This window comes from Jaculus jaculus, chromosome 22 (genome assembly GCF_020740685.1).
Source record: "Jaculus jaculus isolate mJacJac1 chromosome 22, mJacJac1.mat.Y.cur, whole genome shotgun sequence".
Lineage (NCBI taxonomy): Eukaryota > Metazoa > Chordata > Mammalia > Rodentia > Dipodidae > Jaculus > Jaculus jaculus.
In genome coordinates, this window is record NC_059123.1 from 12772934 (window position 1) to 12790608 (window position 17675).

Here is a 17675-nt window from a genome sequence, read left to right on the forward strand (position 1 = left end):
AACAAATAGATCCTGTTTTCCAAGATGTCACCTTGTTTTCTTGCCTTTCAAATATTTCAGGAAGCAATTTTGAGTTTTCCTTGTCATCTTGTGTGCTTTTCTGCTTTGTTTGAAATGTGAACTCCTTCGAAGAGGGACTGTCCTCTACGTGTGGGAAGAGTGATGGCTATTTTTCGTGCTCAGTGCTTTTGAAACCTCCTTTCTTCAAAGCAGCTAAGATAGGCATAGGATAATACTTCCTCTTGAAAGGCAGATGATGATGTAAGAAACTGAATCGTCTCCTGGGAAAAATATGAAAAAAAAATACAAGAAAAAGCACAGGTTATATATGAGTTTAGGCCTGAGTCAGTTCTGTAGCAGTACAAGCTGATAAAAAGGGGATGTGTTATTGGAAATCACTCCACTGGGAGGTCAAGGCATTAGGAAGAAAATTAAATCCACTGACTATTCCAGTACTGATTCAAGATGTAGAGTTTCCTCCATAATGGGAAAGACATGATTCCTACCCTCCAACAGGGAGGTGACACACACACCAACCTGGATAAAAACAGTTAAAAGAAAGGGCACTCTAGGAAGAGTTTAAATAAAAAGGAAAGTTTACTCATTAAGGGTAGAAATGACTTTGAAAGCCCGACATTCTAACAGAGGAGGCTGCTTCTACTGTCTCTGAAACCATACAGGCCTCAATTTCCCTCAACCAGGTATGTCTCATGCTGTGTGTCACTGAGTTTGGTATTTGGTGTTTTTCCTAAGTTTGGGGGCATTATATAGTTGAGTTTAAGACTAAATAACCATTTGTGCACTGTAAATACCACTTTTCTTATTTAAAAATTTTTATTTTATTTTATTTTATTTTATTTTATTTTATTTTATTTTATTTTGTTTTATTGGGGGGAGATAATGTGTATGGCAGGGCCTGCAGCTGCTGCAAACAAACTCCAGTTGCATGGGACACCTTATGCATATGACTTACGTAGGTCCTGGGGAATCAAACCTGGGTCCTTTTGCTTTGCAGGCAAGTGCCTTAACTGCTGAGTATAATCTCTCCAGCCCCCCTTTTCGTATTTTTTCCTTTTTGTCTCACTCTAGCTCAGGCTGACCTGGAATTCACTATGTAGTCTCTGGGTGGCCCCAAAGTCTCTGAGATCCTCATGCCTCTGCCTTTCAAATGTTTTATTTATTTATTTATTTATTATTATTATTTTTTTTTTTTTTGGTTTTTCGAGGTAGGGTCTCACTCTGGCCCAGGCTGACCTGAAATTAACTCTGTCATCTCAGGGTGGCCTTGAACTCATGGCAATCCTCCTACCTCTGCCTCCCGAGTTATTTATTTATTTTTGTCATGCTGGGTTTTGAACCCAGAGCCTCTTGAATACTAGCCAAGCACTTCCACACTGAGCAATCCTTGTAGCTGGCTGTGATTTTTAAAGACAGGCATTTTAAGTGAACCTCTACTGCTTTTTGAGATATGTCTAGCCCAAATGAATCTTGTAATATTAAAAGCTTCACAGTGAAAGGAATCCCAGTATAGCATATGGTCAACTTACAGCCTTCTCCGTAGTATGCAAACATTCCAACACTGCAGCTGGCCTGACAAGTACTCTCTTCACCACGTTACGATGGCATTTAAAAGATTTTTAATTTTGTAATGATAGCACAGTACAAAGTCAACAGCTCTTCATTTCTCTTGCTATGCTATATTCAGTGGCCACTGATGCTAACGCGAGACATTTCCTGCTGGTTATTCATTGATTAAAAACAAAAAAAAAGTCATATTTTCCGGTGACTGGGCAGGAGATAAGATGTCAAGAAGTAATCAGTAGTGAAATGGAAGAGCAGAATGGAAAGGACTCAAAAGGAGAAAACATTAAAGTGATGTTATTTCTTTCCTCCTGTGTATGCAGATGGACAGGAAAATTATAGCAGTAATTGCCGTCTCCATTTCACCAAAGACAGAATGGCCTTGGGGAATGAGAATATGGGTGAAAAATCCAATGACGCTGCATTCTCATCCATGCTGGATAGATAAGGCTTCGGCCAAGGTCGTTTACCCTTTCATGTCTGGCTTTCCTTAACTGTTGAAAAACATGATCTGCTTATTTGAGTTCCTGGGAAGACGCCTGAGATAATGCTTTTGGAAGTACCCACTGCTGATCAGGAAAGGTGCCACAAGAATGCCAAGTGGTACCATGAGTGTGGAACTATGTGTTTTGTTGAGATGAGTCGTCCTTACTGCAAAGATGTGAAAGCCCAGAGACAATGAAAAGAGGCAAGTAGTGCCAAGGGAGAAGGTCTCAGGTGCCATGAAATGTGGGGGCAGGGAGGGGTCCTCAAGACAATTCAAAAATAGTATATGGCAAGATGCACGCATAGACTTTTGTTTGTTTTTACAACATGGGCTCTCCCTCTAGCCCAGACTGACCTGAAACTCACTATGTAGTCTCAGGTTGGTCTCCAACTCATACTGATCCTGCAACCTCTGCCTCCCAAGTGCTGGAATTAAAGGTGTGTGGCACCACACCCTTTTCTTAAATTAAAAATAAAATATTTAAAAAATTTATTTGCAAGGGCTGGAGAGATGGCTTAGCAGTTAAGCGCTTGCCTGTGAAGCCTAAGGACCCGGGTTCGAGGCTTGGTTCCCCAGGTCCCACGTTAGCCAGATGCACAAGGGGGCGCATGCGTCTGGAGTTCGTTTGCAGAGGCTGGAAGCCCTGGCGCGCCCATTCTCTCTCTCTCCCTCTATCTGTCTTTCTCTCTGTGTCTGTTGCTCTCAAATAAATAAATAAATAATTTAAAAAAATTTATTTGCAAGCAGAGAGAGTGGGTGGGGAGGAACACCAGAGCCTTTAGCCACTGCAAACAAACTCCAGATGCATGCACCACTTTGTGCATCTGGCTTTATGTAGGTACTGGGGAACTGATCTGGGATCATTAGGTATTTCATGCACACATCTTAACTCCGAGCTATCTCTCCAGCCCCAGACAGACTTTTGAAAGCCTATGGCTTTTTTGTTGTTGCTGCTGTTGTTATTGTTGTTTTGTTTTGTTTTGTTTTTGAGGTAGGGTCTCCCTGTAGCCCAGGTTGACCTGAAATTCACTAATGTTTCTCTAAACTTCATTTTCCCCAATCTGTAAAATGGAGATTATAGGACCTGTAGAATCTTTTGGGAATTTAAATTCACATAAGGCAGGGAGTCTGTAAGCAAAACATGAAAGAAAAAAAAAGAGTAGAAACTCACATTGACAACATGTGAATCTTTGATGAAAGGAAGAAAAATTGAGTCTTTATTTCTCAACACATGGTATGAGTTAAGGGGTTTAGAAAAATGAAAGAAAAAAAAAACTTGAAGTCTGAATCAGTCATCTTTTCCTGAGCCCTTTTTGATGTGTGGGGGCCCAACACAATTAAAAAAAATTTATTTCACAGAAAGAGGGAGAAAGAGAGAGAATGGATGCTGCAGGGCCTCCAGCCACTGAAAACGAAGGGCAGACACATGCGCCCCCTTGTGCAGGTGACTAACGTGGGTCCTGGGGAATCTAACGGGGGTCCTTTGGCTTTGCAGGCCATCCCTCCAGCCCCCAACACACTTAAAAAAAGAAGGGGGGGGGCCCGGCGTGAAGGTGCACGCCTTTCATCCCAGCACTTGGCAGGCAGAGGCAGGAGGATCGCCGTGAGTTCGAGGCCATCCTGAGAGTCCATCGTGAATTCCAGGTCAGCCTGGGCTAGAGTGAGACCCTACCTCAAAAAACAAAAACAAACAAACAAAAAAGCCAGCTTTCTATATCCAATTGATCTATATATTAAAAAAACAAAAAATAAGCCGGGCGTGGTGGAGCACGCCCTTGATCCCAGCACTCGGGAGGCAGAGGTAGGAGGATCGCCGTGAGTTCGAGGCCACCCTGAGACTACAGAGTTAATTCCAGGTCAGCCTGGACCAGAGTGAGACCCTACCTCAAAAAAAAAAACCCCAAAATAAAAAAATAAAAACTAAACGTGATGTCCACGCAGCAGCCGTTTATCCAGCCGAGCTGGGGCGCAGCGCCCAGGGGGCGGGAGCAGCGCGGGGGGAGCGCGGGGCGGGTCTTGCTGGCGGGGCGGGGCTTGCGGCGGGCGCGGGGCGGGGCTTGCTGGCGGGGCGGGGCTTGCGGCGGGCGCGGGGCGGGGCTTGCTGCGGGCGCGACGCCGGCGCCGCCCCTCCGCCGCGTCCCCCCGGGTCGCCGGCAGCGCGGCCGGCGGAGATGCCGAGGGGCGGCGCGGCGGGCCGGAGCGCGCGGGCTCGCGGGGGAGGACGCCGCCCGACGGGCTGAGGGCCGCGAGCCGAGGGGAGGCGCTCGCCGCGCGCTCGCTCGTCCTCCGCCCCGAGGCGGCGGCGGCGGCGGCGGCGGGACGAGGACGAGGACGAGCCGAAGGCGGCGGCGGTCAGACATGGCGGCCGACCTGAACCTGGACTGGGTCTGCTCGCTGCCGCGCTCGTGGACGTACGGCATCACGCGCGGCGGCCGCGTCTTCTTCATCAAGTACGCAGCCCGCGCGGGCCCGGGCCTCCGGGGCGGGAGCCGCGCCGCGGGGCGGCAGGGCCGGGGGCGAGGGGCGGGGTGCGCCGGCGACCCGCGCCGCGCCGCTCACCCTCTCTCCGCTCCCGCCCCCTCGGCCTCCTCCTCCTCCCCGTCTTCCTGGTTTCTCTCCCTTTCTGTCTTTTTTCTCCCTTTCTCTTTTTTCCTCTGCCCCCTCCTCTCCCTCTCCTTTCCCCCTCTCCCTTCCTCTTTTTTCCTCTCCCTCTCCTTTCCCCCTCTCTTCCTTTTTTTCCTCTCCCTTTCTCCTCTCCCCCCTCTCTCTTTCTCTCCCCCTCCCTCCCTCCCTCCCTCCCTCCCTCTCTGTCTCTCTCTGTCTGTCTCCCTGCAGCGAGGAGGCCAAGAGCACCACCTGGCTGCACCCGGTCACCGGCGAGGCTGTGGTCACCGGCCACCGACGGCACAGCACAGGTAAGCCGGCGGTGGGCAGGGCGACGCGGGGTGGGCAGGGGAGCGAGGCCGCTTCTCCCGGGGCTCGAGGGGAAATGGCCGCAGGTAGGGGGTGGGGGGCCCCGAGCATCGGATTCCCTGGTGCTGGGGGGGGGACGCTCTCTTCTCATCCTCTCCTGTGAACCTGGACACTGCGCCCTCTTCCTGCGCCCTCTTGCTCGGAGGACCACCGACGCCCTCCCACCCTCCGTCCCCCTCCCGGACCTTCCCCCCTCCCCGAGGACCCCCAAGGTGAGAATGTGTGCAGCATCCTCTCTGTGCTCCCCAAGAGAGCTGGCGCCTGCCGCGCACTTTCCTCCGCCTTTCTCTCCGACTCCTAGGTGGGACTTGTACGTGGGCTGGCGCTGATGGCCTGGGGGTGCAGAGGACTTGGGGCAGGGGGCGCCCCGATTCCCGGGGTGACCGAAACCCTCCTGGCCTTGCCCCCACCCCGCGCCGCTGCCCCGCGATCGCGATTCCAGTCCCCGGGTGACACGCGGCTCCGAGGAAGCACCGAGCGGGCCGGGCTGTCCCGCGAGGAGGGGACGTTTGGGGCTCCCACTCCCCGTCCCCGGGCGCGGGGTCACGGGGAAGCGGAGCTTGAGTGGCTGGCTGGACGGGAGTGGAGCGTCCCCACCCCCAGGGAGGGCCGGTGATGGCAGCTCTGGGGCTGGCTTTCTTTTGTCATTCTTTTGTTTACCTTCGTGGAACTTGTTTGCCTGCGACGCAGCGGCGTGTGCCCGGGCCTGGCACGCCTCTCTTGCCGGGCACTGCACATGCTTGAGACAACTGTTTTGGGGTGAAGGTGAGGCGGGTTTTCTTCCCTCCCTCCTCCTCGTCGTCCTCTTCCTTCTTGGTACTTTTCTCTCCCAACTTTGAGGTTCTGAGAATCTCTTCTTACAGTTGCCAGGAGGTTGAACACACCTGCTTTTTCTATTAAACGCTGGAGTTCAGTAACGTGACTAATATGCCCAAATTTCTGAAAAGGTGGAGGGGGAGAGGGAAGAAGACTGGTGTAGCAAGCGCGATGAGGTTACGTGTTTAGGGCATTTCTGACTAATACATTGTCATCTTTCTTAACTCCTCGCGCAGGGTATAGCTTTACATGAAATGTTTCACAAATGTATTTCATCTTTCATGGCTAGTAACATTTATTGCATAGAAAAAAGGATAAATTTTAACCTAATCCTCTGGAATTATTTCATGCTTATTTTGGTTAAGTGTAATATAAGTTGTCTTCCAGTTACCTCCCAGATTACATTACATTCACCACAGGGGAAAAATGTATTCTCTTACATGATCGTCACACTATTTTTACCGACCTTCTTGCTTGGTTTACTTTGCTTGGGCTCGGATTTCACGCACACATCATGGCTTCATTTTGGAAATGTGTTATGATTAAATGCAAACCACTTGTCGTTATAAGTACCATGTAGTGGATTGTTCACCTGGCTCATTCCCAACTCTCCTGCTTGAAAGTTCGCTCCTGTAATGGTCAGGTGTATTGAAACTCACCCAGGGAAGGAAGTGTTCAGTGTCAAGGTTTTGTCATCGTTGACACGGTTTCTGGGGATTTGGTGATGCGGCTGAAAGGTGTGATCTCAAAGCAAAAATAGACGTAAAAGAGGCCAGCATTGCCTGCTTGCAGTCTTTGCCTGCCACTGAAGACGTTTTACCCAGGTTTTCAAGATGTTCTTTTGTTTTCTTTTAGTTGTCAAAGTTCCTCTCCACCCAGATCATTAAGAGTGTGTTAAGGAATCTCTAAGATTGTTGTTGACTTTAAATTTAATTGCCATCTTCCCCAAAATGATGTCTACTATTATTTTTGCCAAGCAGTACTATTTTTAGTTAGAAACCTACCTAAGTGAAAATAGGAAAACAAATGGAATGAATTGAAACTTGCTTTGCTCTCCCATTGAAGTGACTGTGATCACACTGTGTATGTTTTTGCAGATTTGCCAACCGGCTGGGAAGAAGCATATACTTTTGAAGGTGCAAGATACTATATAAAGTGAGTTTTGAAAATTCGATGCCTTCCCTTGGTAATTTAAAGACTGTGATCGGTCTTCAATTGAATTAGTTATATGTGCAGCTACGATCATGATTTCTTGGGGTTTAGAATACATTGTAATGTTGAGAGGGGAAAATGGCACTTTTTCTTTTCTTGTTATTTGCTTGTACATCCATGACTCATTGGTTTGAAAATTATCATTTATAACCACAGTTAGATTTCTTGGTGCTTCTGTATATGTTCTTTAGTAGACGAGCATTTTATATATATAGTCTGCTTTTTTAAAATTTATTTTCTTCATTTATTTGTTTGAGAGAGAGAGAGAGAGAGAGGATGCACCAGGGCCTCTAGCTGCTGGTAACGAACAGATGCATGTGCCACCTGTGCATCTGGCTTATGTAGGTTCTGGGGAATCAAACCTGGGTCCTTAGGCTTTGCAGGCAAGCACCTTAACGGTTAAGCCATCTCTCTAGCACAACAGTCTGTTTTTGTTTTGTTTGTTTTTGAAGCATAGCCCAGGCTGGCCTTAAACTCACAGTGATCCTCCTACCTCAGCCTCCAAGTTCTGGGCTTAAAACCACCATGCCCTGTTTATAATACAGTCTTTTGATGTTAGCCATGTGGTATGTAAAAGCTTTGGTTCTCGATTATTTGTGCTAAGAGATACCTGAGACCACAGTCTCTAGTTAATGTGACCATCTGTTTATTAAAGTGAATCCTGGTCATGTGCATTTTGACTTGAGCTTTTAATAAGCATCAAAGCTGATATGTAATACAGACAGCAGAGAACACTGAAGACCACCAGCATAGACTGGAGCATTGTAATTTTGCTTCAGTTTATTTAAAAATACCCAAGTGATCATGTCTTACTAATATCTCTGTGTTTGAGTAAAAGGTTTTCAATGGTGCCTCAGAGGAAAGATGGTTGGCTAATGAGCCCCCATCCTTAAACCCAGTTCAATAGGGCACTAAGCTAATCTTCATTCAGATTTCTCCTGGAGGTACTTGGGTACAACACAATGCTGGAGGTCACCATTATTCAGGAAAAAAATTAGTCTACCAAAGGGGAATAAAAGTGGTTTTGTTCCTGTTTTAAATTAGAAACTGTTTGCTTAAGAGCTTTGTTTTTGTTGTTATTTAAACATCTTTTCAGTTAAAAGAAATTGAATCTGGAAAGAAAATTATGAAATGCAAGATATATGGAGATTTTTATAGTTTATTAATAGCAACAGATCCCTAGTTAAAGGTACCTTTATTTCATTGAGCCTATTCAGTTATTTTTACCAAGTGACATTTTTAAGATTATGCCATATTTCCATTAAATTCTAATTACTTGAATGGCTTTTCCAGTTCTGTAGAGTGATGTTTCATATAAAATGTCAAGGGGTATTTATAGACAGCAGGAATGCCTAGAATGCCTGCTTTGAGTGTAGCAGTAAAGCAGAAGTGAGATGCAGGTTTGTAGTGTTACCATGATGTGATCTTTCTGGACTATTTATTTTGGTGAATCTTTTGTATAGCAACCATGCCATCCATTGGTAGGTGGGCCACCACAAGGGGGCTTCAGTAGAGGGTGGTTGTGGAAAACTTTCCTGCTGGTTGTTTCATGCTGAGTCAAGGTGAGCTCATGTGATTATGAGGAGAAATGCTTCCTGGTTTTGGATGTCATACGGAGAGTACAAATGAACACAGGCTTTTCCATTTTTATTTATTCAGTGTATTTTTGACTATTGGATATTAAGCCTGGTTCATCTTGTAAAAATAGAAGTAACACTTCAATTCTCCATAATACTAATTTCTGTAAATGCGTATATTTTGGGTGATTGGGGTTTTTGTTTTGACAGAATGTTATTTTACTGTAGGCTTAAAGTTACATGTTGAGTTTTTAAAACTATTCTTACATATTTGCAAGCAGAGAGAGAAAAGGGGCATACCAGGTTCTCCTGCCACTATAAGCAAACTCCAAATACATGTACCATTCTGTGCATCTGGCTTTACTTGAGTTACTGGGGAATCAAACCCAGGCCTTTGCAAGCAAGCCCCTAAGCCACTGAGCTCTCTTTCCAGCCCCCAGGTTTTCGTCTTTTGTTTTTTGATTTTTTTTTTCTTTTGAAGCTATATGTTTTTTATTTTTTATTTTATTTATTTTTTTGAAGTAGGGTCTTACTCTAACCCAGACCTGTCTGGAATTCAGTATGTAGTTTCAGGGTGCCCTTGAACTCACAGTGATCCTCCTACCTCTGCTTCCGTAGTGCTGGGATTAAAGACGTGCACCACCACATCCAGCTTGAAGCTATATATTTTAATTTAAAATTAAAATTAATTTAAAATGTTAGACCTTAGGTAGTTTTACTCACCATTTTTATTAGCTTTTTGTTTTAATTTTTACTAAAATTAGGATTTTATTGATTGTCAAAGCTAAATAACTTTCCCAGGAAGATTGAGACACTATTAAGAAAGCTGTAGTGTTGGAGAAATGGCTTAGTGGTTAAGGTGTTTGCCTGCAAAGCCTAAGGACTCAGGTTCGATTCTCTAGGTACTGCATAAGCCAGATGCACAGGGGTATACATGCATCTAGAGTTCATTTGTAATGGCTACAGTCCCTGGCGTACCCATCCTCACTCTCTTTCTGTCTCAAATTAAAATAAATAAATAGGGCTGGAGAGATGGCTTAGCGGTTAAGCGCTTGCCTGTGAAGCCTAAGGACCCTGGTTCGAGGCTCGGTTCCCCAGGTCCCACATTAGCCAGATGCACAAGGGGGCGCACGCGTCTGGAGTTCGTTTGCAGAGGCCGGAAGCCCTGGCGCGCCCATTCTCTCTCTCTCCCTCTATCTGTTTTTCTCTCTCTGTCTGTCGCTCTCAAATAAATAAATAAATAATAAATTTAAAATAAATAAATAACTTGTGGGTTTTAATCATGTGATATTAAGAGAAAGTAATTGTTTGCAAAAGTAGAAATAAATTTATATTATGAGACTAATTTTAAAATTGGGTATACCATAGAAATACCTCTCACTCACTAAGCAGAATGTTAAGTGTTACTGTGGAACTTTTCCGGATTATGTCTAAAGATGAATTAAAGATTAATTCCATAAGGTAGGTGACAATTTCTTAGAAACTTTTCACATGCACTGTGATTAATTAGGGATGCTTTCTCGTTCTAACATGGCAGGGACACTGTTTCATCTTAAACGACAATTACAGAAAGTCAGAATCTCATTTTAACCATTGAAGTCGTCAGGAGAATTGTTACTTCTGTTGTCGCTACATAATGAAACCATAGAAACATGTCTTTGAATGTGATCTATATTTAGAACTTTCCAAGTAGAAGAAAAGTTAGTCTGGAGTAAGAAGGTGATTACTGTTTTTACAGTTATTTCATCTGTTGCTCAGTGAATGAAGAAAGGTTATTGATCAAGTTATAAGAAGAGAAGGCTGTAGAATGCTCAGGGTGACTCTGTTCACACGGGAACACAGAGGAAGACAGGAAGAGCAGCCAGACACGTCAGCCATCTGACTGTTCCTAAAGCCTGTCTTCTGCAGGGCTGCTTGCTATTCTAAGTGGGCAGGGTTGAGTTTTTTATTGTGATGCATATTGAACTCTAAAATTCTTCCTCTTTGGAAGATTAGCAGGAGTTTATCTTTGGATGATTTTGTTTGTTCTGTTTTGTTTTGGTTTTTGGTTTTTTCGAGGTAGGATTTCACTCTAGCCCAGGCTGACCTGGAATTCATAGTTTCAGGCTGAACTTGAACTCATGGAAATCCTCCTACCTCTTGCCTTCTCAGTGCTGGGATTAAAAAGCACGAACCGGACTGGGGAAATGGCTTAGCGGTTAAGCGCTTGCCTGTGAAGCTTAAAGGACCCGGGTTCGAGGCTCGGTTCCCCAGGACCCACGTTAGCCAGATCCACAAGGGGACACATGCGTCTGGGGTTCGTTTGCAGTGGCTGGATGCCCTGGCACACCCATTCTCTCTCTCTCTGCCTCTTTCTCTCTGTCACTTAAAAAAATAAATAAGAATGAACAAAAAAAATTAAAAAAAAAATAAAAATAAAAAGCATGAACCACTATGCCCAGTGGTCTTTGGATGATTTTTTTTTAATATTTTTTTTTGTTCATTTTTTATTTATTTATTTGAGAGGGACAGACACAGAGAGAAAGACAGAGGGAGAGGGAGAGAATGGGTGCGCCAGGGCTTCCAGCCCCTGCAAACGAACTCCAGACGCGTGCGCCCCCTTGTGCATCTGGCTAAACATGGGACCTGGGGAACCGAGCCTTGAACCGGGGTCCTTAGGCTTCACAGGCAAGCACTTAACCGCTAAGCCATCTCTCCAGCCCTGGATGATTTTTTTTAAATATTATTTATTTATTTGTGTGAGAGAGAAAAGGGACACACCATGGCCTCCAGATGTATGCACTTTGTGCATCTGGCTTGATGTGGGTATTGGGGAGTTACTTTGAAAGCAAGCACCTTTAACTGCTGAGTCTTTCTCCAACCTCTGTTTTAACTTTTTATTGGCAATGTCCAGACATGTAAACAACGTATCAGGATCAGACTCCCCTCCTGCCTTCCCTTTCTCCCTGCTGTACCCGCTGCGCTGAATCCCTTCTTTCCAGCTGGGCTCTCTTCTAATTTGATGTCGCCATTGTCCCACCAGTGAGGCAGGTCCTAAGTAGGCAGCCTTGGCTACTGTGAGGTCATGAATTTCAAGATCAGTTTGTGTCGGGAAGAGGATTGTAAGCACTCCTCCCCTTCCTTTGGCTGTTAAATTCTTTCTACCACCTCTTTTGCAATGGTCCCCTGAGCCTTGGAGGGTGTGATGGAGACATCTCAGTACTGAAAACTAGTCACTTCTCAGCACTTTGGTGAGTTTTGAGTCACCTCAGTGGTCACCTACATCTGAAAACAGAAGCTTCTCTAACCAAAAGTGAGAGTAGCATTAATATATGGGCATAAAAATAATTATTTAGAGGGCAGTTTATTGGCATAACATATCTTTTTAGACAGCAGTAGTAGTTTCCCCTCTAGGGTTTATGACCTCCCGGCCATGTGGATGATATACATATGTTGACAATCACATCTCTGTTGCTGGTGAGAGAAGAAAGCATATGGCTGGACAATTTCTGAAAGCTACATTGTAACCTTGACCTTCTCAGAGACTTTGGAAGCCAGTTTTCACAGCTTTCAGGGAGGCTACTTGGAAAGGGCAGCTCTACATTCCATCCTGTGTATAAAGTTCTTTGAATTTTACTCTGTTGTGGGACTTTTTTTTATTCTAGGAAATAATGAAAACTCCTAAGAAGAGATGATGGAAATACGGTTTTGTTTTGCTGGTCCTACAGTCCCTACGAGGGACAAGAGGAATATTTCTTACTAGTTTGGAGGTTACGTTAGTAGGCCAGCCCACCATAAAGATCTTGCCTGGCATACCCCAACCCTTGTTAAGTAGCATAGGGTCTTGGGATTGCTCATTCTCACCCATTTCACTCAGGAGCACCCTGTAAATCCTATACATTGTTCTAGGTGCTTGGGGACATAAACAGGAAAGGATGGGAAGCAGCCAGCAGGTACTTCTTGAGCTTCCATTCTAATGGGAGAAACAGACAGTAAAACAAGTAAGAAAATGGAATGAATGTTATTTAAAAATGACATAGCTAGCCACAAAGGCAAAGTCCAGCCTGCTGTGCGGATTGTAAGTGACCATTGAGTGATAGCAGCATTGGACTTTTGAGGGCCCGAGTACCCAGATTTCTAGCCATAGTAAACTTTGGTGTAAGAATACAGTCTCCTTTTTAGCCTCATGACCATGACTTAAGAGCAAGCGGCTTGATACTCATTTCCTGTAGTTCTGATACAGTTCCATGCCTGGTATCTAGCCGCCTTGAGGAAGTGGTCTCCATGATGATGATGTTGCCTCCACCCCTTCCCATGCCAATCTTTTTGTTTGTTTGTTTGTTTTCTTTTTTTGAGGTAGGATCTCTCGGTAGCCCAGGCTGACCTGAAACTCACTGTGTAGTGCAGGCTGCCCTCTAACACGTGGTGGTCCTACCTCAGCATCCTGAGTTCCGGGGTTACAGGCATGATCTACCCTGTCTAACTTGGCTCTGGGCTTTTAAGGGTTTGGATCCTCGCCCACAATCTGGACAGACCACCTTGTTTCTTATTCAAAGTTAGTGCAAATTTGGAGGATGGGAGAGTGAGAACCAGAGACAAAGGCTGGGAAGAATGAAGGCCCTGGAGATGAGCCTCATACCACCTTTCTCAGTCATAGGGAAGACCAGTTCTCAGTCGTTGTGACACATCCTTTGCTGTGAACTTTGCATCTGTGAGTGACAACTAAGTGTCAGTTGGGGTTGGTGGTGTACAGCTGCATTCGTAAGCACACATATAAAGTTGAGTTGATGGTGTTGGTGGACTGTAGTCCTAGTGTGTTGTTCAGTGTCAGCAGAACTCACAGGAAGAAGCAGGTTAGGTGGGGCTTCTAGAGGGGTGGGAAGAAAAGTGAGCTAGTTGGTTGGAGAGATGGTTCAGTGGTTAGGTGCTTGCCTGCAAAGACCACATAAAACTGGATACACAAAGTGGCACATGCATCTGGAATTTGTTTGCAGTGGTTAGAGACCCTGGCACACCCATTCTTTCCCTCCCACCATCAAATAAATAATTTTTTTTTTTTTTTTTTTTTTTTTTTTTGGCTTGTCGAGGTAGGGTCTCACTCTGGTCCAGGCTGACCTGGAATTAACTCTGTAGTCTCAGGGTGGGCTTGAACTCACGGCAATCCTCCTACCTCTGCCTCCTGAGTGCAGGGGATTAAAGGCGTGCACCACCACACCCAGCTGTTTTTTGTTTTTTGAAATGAGTTAGTCAAGGTAGGCATGGGGACATGGATGGGATTCTGATGTGGTGATGCAGTTGACCAGGAGGAAGGGTTTTTAGGCTATAATCTGCTTAGTCAGCAATGCTAAGAGCTCTGCTCTGCTTATACCTATGTGGAAATGCTATGTAGACAGGAGGAAAGTTAGGAACGCTGCTTGGAGGCATGTCTGGGCTTTAAATGTTAGGCAGGATTTTTTCTCCTAGGCATTCCATCTTGGCTGTGTTTTGGTATAGCATTAATTATATAAAGTAAAGGTTTTTAAGGGAGATTTTAATGTAGGCAGCTGGAATTAGACAGGTGCAAACTTGGAATCAAAGAGACAAACTCTGGGTTTGTTTTCATAATCTGGGGGTGGATTGCTTGAACCAAGTTAGTGAGAGGCAGTGCAAAGGAAGAAGGGTAGTGATCACACGTACTCAAAGCAAGTTGACAGGCCTTAGGAATCTTGCTGAGCAAGGAGGTTGACAGAGAAAAAGAGGTCAAAAGCTATTGTTCCCTTTGTGTCTGAGAGGCCCCAGGAATGATGGTATGGAATACATGGTATGTGTGTGGGGGAGGGGGAGGCCTTGGTGGACATGTTAACGTGTCAGTGTGCTTTAGCTTTTGAGCACTGAAAGGATATTTTTGTTTTATTTGTTTTGTTTTTTTTGGGGGGGGTGTCTGTTTTTGTTCTTTTGAGGTAAGGTCTCACTATAGCCCAGGCTGACCTGGAATTCACTATGTAGTCTCAGAGTGGCCTCAAACTCATGGCGATCCTCCTACCTCTGCCTCCCAAGTGCTGGAATTAAAGGCGTGCGCCACCATGCCTGAACAAAGGATATTTTAAGTGGCTAAAATCTGGCCTTAGCAAAGGATTCCCAATATTCTCACAAACAATCAAATATAATTCCTCCCTCTTCCCTCAGATCCTGGCTCAGCTACTTAAAGATTCAAGCTAGGAATTTCGTATTCATCCATCTCGTTATTCCTTCAATAAATACTGGAGTCAAGCATGGCAGCTCACACCTGTAATCCCAGCACTCAAGATACAGATGCAGGAGAGTCTTTGCAAGTTCGAGGCCAGCTGGGTCTACACAGCAGGATCCTGTCTGAGACAAAACAAGGGATCACAACCAAAAAGCAAATCCTGGGTATTTACCATGTAACAAGGGCTTTGTGCTTTATAGAAACAGACGTGGCTCCTACTGTGTAGTTGATGGTCTGTTAGTGAGCTAGTAGTAATCTAGGCAAGTAAATAAACACATAATGACACACCATGATAAGTGCTGTGGATTATAAAGAAATGTCTGGGGCTGGAGAGATGGCTTAGCAGTTAAGGCACTTCCTGTGAGGCCTAAGAATGCGTGTTCAAATCTCCAGGTCCGGCGTAAGTCAGAGGCACAGTGACGCAGGCGTGCAATGTTGAACGTGTGCACAAGGGGACACAGGCATCTGGAGTTTGTTCGCAGTGCTGGAGCCTTGACGCATCCATTATCTCTCTCTCTCCGCCTCTTTCTCTCAATAAATAAATAAATTTTGAAAAAATTGTTAAAGAAAAAAGCTTTTGGGCTGCGTATATTGAAAGGCCCTGACCCAACATGAGCATTGCTAAGAGAGGCCTTCCCCACAAAAGAATGTTAGGCCCAGAGCCCCACAGAGGGGGAGGGTAGATCACTGTGCACGCCCCTGGAAGCTGAGGAGTAACTAGCATCCCGTCACCTAGTGAAAATATAGACTTGGGTGGGCTTGGTGAGGTATGGTACCTAAGAAAAGGAGGAAGAGAACTGGCCACTGGCAGAAATTGTTCTTTTTGTTTGTTTGTTTTAATTCTGTTGGATCTCTGAGACAGAGTCTCAGTATTGTAACTCAGGTTGGTCTTGAACTCACGATCTTCCTGCCTTAGCTTCCGTGTGCGGGGAATACAGTCTTGCACTGCCATGTCCACCTCGAGTTGTTTCTCATCGCAGTAGAGAATGAGGGTTACCCAGTGGGGTTAGGTGGCTGCTTCTCGGTGGCAAAGACATCCAGTTAGTCATTCACACATGCAATGCTCTCTTGAAGTTTTCTCCAGAAGGCTTTGAACTCAACTGTGTTTTGTGATTAGGGATACATAAGCCAACAAAACAGTCTGAAAAACTTTGTTTCTGAGGGTTGGGATCGTGAGGAACGCAATCACAATGTTAGACAAAGTAAACAATAAATTAGTTCACTTTATGGATTGTGATTTTAGAGGTTTCCTTATAAGTACTGTAAGGAAAATTAAAATGGAGCCAAGGTCTGGAGGCTAACAGAGGGGTTATAAGAAGTGTGCATGGAGAAAAGGTGAAATCAGAGGGTACCACTGGACTTTGTGGGCCTCACTGGTTAATGCAGGGACACTGGCTGTTACTCAGGGTGATGAGCAGAGGTGACACATGTGCTCTGCTATTAATTACCCTTTGGAAATGTTCCTAGAGTTGCTGTTATGGAAAGATTAGAGGGGTAGAGCTAAGATCCCCCCAAAGTATGTTCTTTTCCCATTAGACTTACCTTTTATGGTTCTAACCAGATTGATTGTGTGATAACCACATTTCTTTTTAAGATGCTAGTGATCAGATGCACCATTGATTTGATATATTTTTCAGTTGGGGGGGAAGATATTACTATATTAAATAGACAATATCTTTATGAAGTTTGTTAGAGTCAAGAAAACATGTATTTTTTACCAGTTTCCCTGCAGTGCGGATAATAGATCATTTTCATATAAGGTAATCTTGCTTGTTACTGTATTTTCAGTCTGTAGCTTAAGCCTTCCTTTTAACAGATCATTTATATTTTTGATTGCATGAAAGAATTTTGCTCATAGCACTGTACTTAATTGCATAATATTCAAAATCCTTGAAATTTGGCTTTAAGAAATTTAAATATTCAGTTCATGTGGCATTTATCTACTTTAATATGAATTAGTCATCTATTTCTCAGTTCGGTTTATGTGACCCACTCTGTGTTGGGTCCTGTTCTGAAATCTCATTGCATCATCAGGTCTATAATAGAGCCAAGATGATGCACAGACTTGTCAGGCTTCTTGGTAGAAAACCAGCCACCAGGACTTGCCATTGACCAGCCGATTCTGGTAAAACAAAACAAAAACCTCTCTCAGTTCAAGCTCGGGTGGAACTACTGTGGGTTTAGGAAAACACGCAGATAGTAAAATCTGCACTATTGTACGTACTGTTTACTTATCATTGTCTGTGTTGCATTATCCATGTCTTCTAAATACCTCCCCATCCAAGTCCCTTCAGAATTACATAGAATCAAGTGATCGTGTGTGTGTGTGTGTGTGTGTGTGTGTGTGTGTGTGTGTGTGTGTATCAAACCCTGTGGTGTTGGTCTTCACCTTCCATCTTGTTTGAGACAGGGTCTCTGGTTTTGGTTGCTGCAGCTGTCTGGCCATGAACTTCTGGATTCTCCTGACTGTGCCTCCCATTGCTGTGGGTGTTGGGGGGGCTTGTGACCAGGTGTTGGGGGACTAACTTCATTTGTCAGGCTTGGACAGCAAGTGCTTTTGATCACTTCATGAGCCATGTCCCAGCTCTGATGAAATGATTCAGAATCTTTCATGTAGTATTTCTTTGAGTAGTCATGACGCACAAGAGGAGAGAGGGCTAGTTAGCCTCTGGGATGAAACTAGGGTTTTAGTCTTATTAATTCAGTGAATTCATTACAACCACTTATGCTAAAGTTAGTTGACAATGTATATAATATTCATTTTGTTTTCTTCTTATTTTGTTGCGTTTTAAAGGTAACTATAAATAGATGGCTGTACACATGT

At 44.7% G+C, this 17675-nt stretch overlaps 1 protein-coding gene across 22 annotated transcripts in view; it reads left to right on the forward strand.

Moving 5' to 3' along the window:
* The first annotated feature begins 4387 nt into the window (after positions 1 to 4387).
* Plekha5 (pleckstrin homology domain containing A5) overlaps positions 4388 to 17675 on the forward strand; it is a 199426-nt gene continuing 186138 nt past the window's right edge. For 20 of the 22 annotated variants that reach the window (XM_045139576.1, XM_045139578.1, XM_045139581.1 and 17 more), the window contains exons 1-3: positions 4388 to 4518; positions 4904 to 4983; positions 6955 to 7012. In XM_045139576.1, coding sequence (XP_044995511.1) covers positions 4427 to 4518; positions 4904 to 4983; positions 6955 to 7012 — 230 coding nt within the window. In that variant the 5' untranslated portion in view covers positions 4388 to 4426. Of the gene's footprint in view, positions 4519 to 4903; positions 4984 to 6954; positions 7013 to 14790; positions 15142 to 15244; positions 15632 to 17675 lie in introns of those variants that run through there. The other 2 variants (XM_045139594.1, XM_045139593.1) reach the window with 2 other exon arrangements.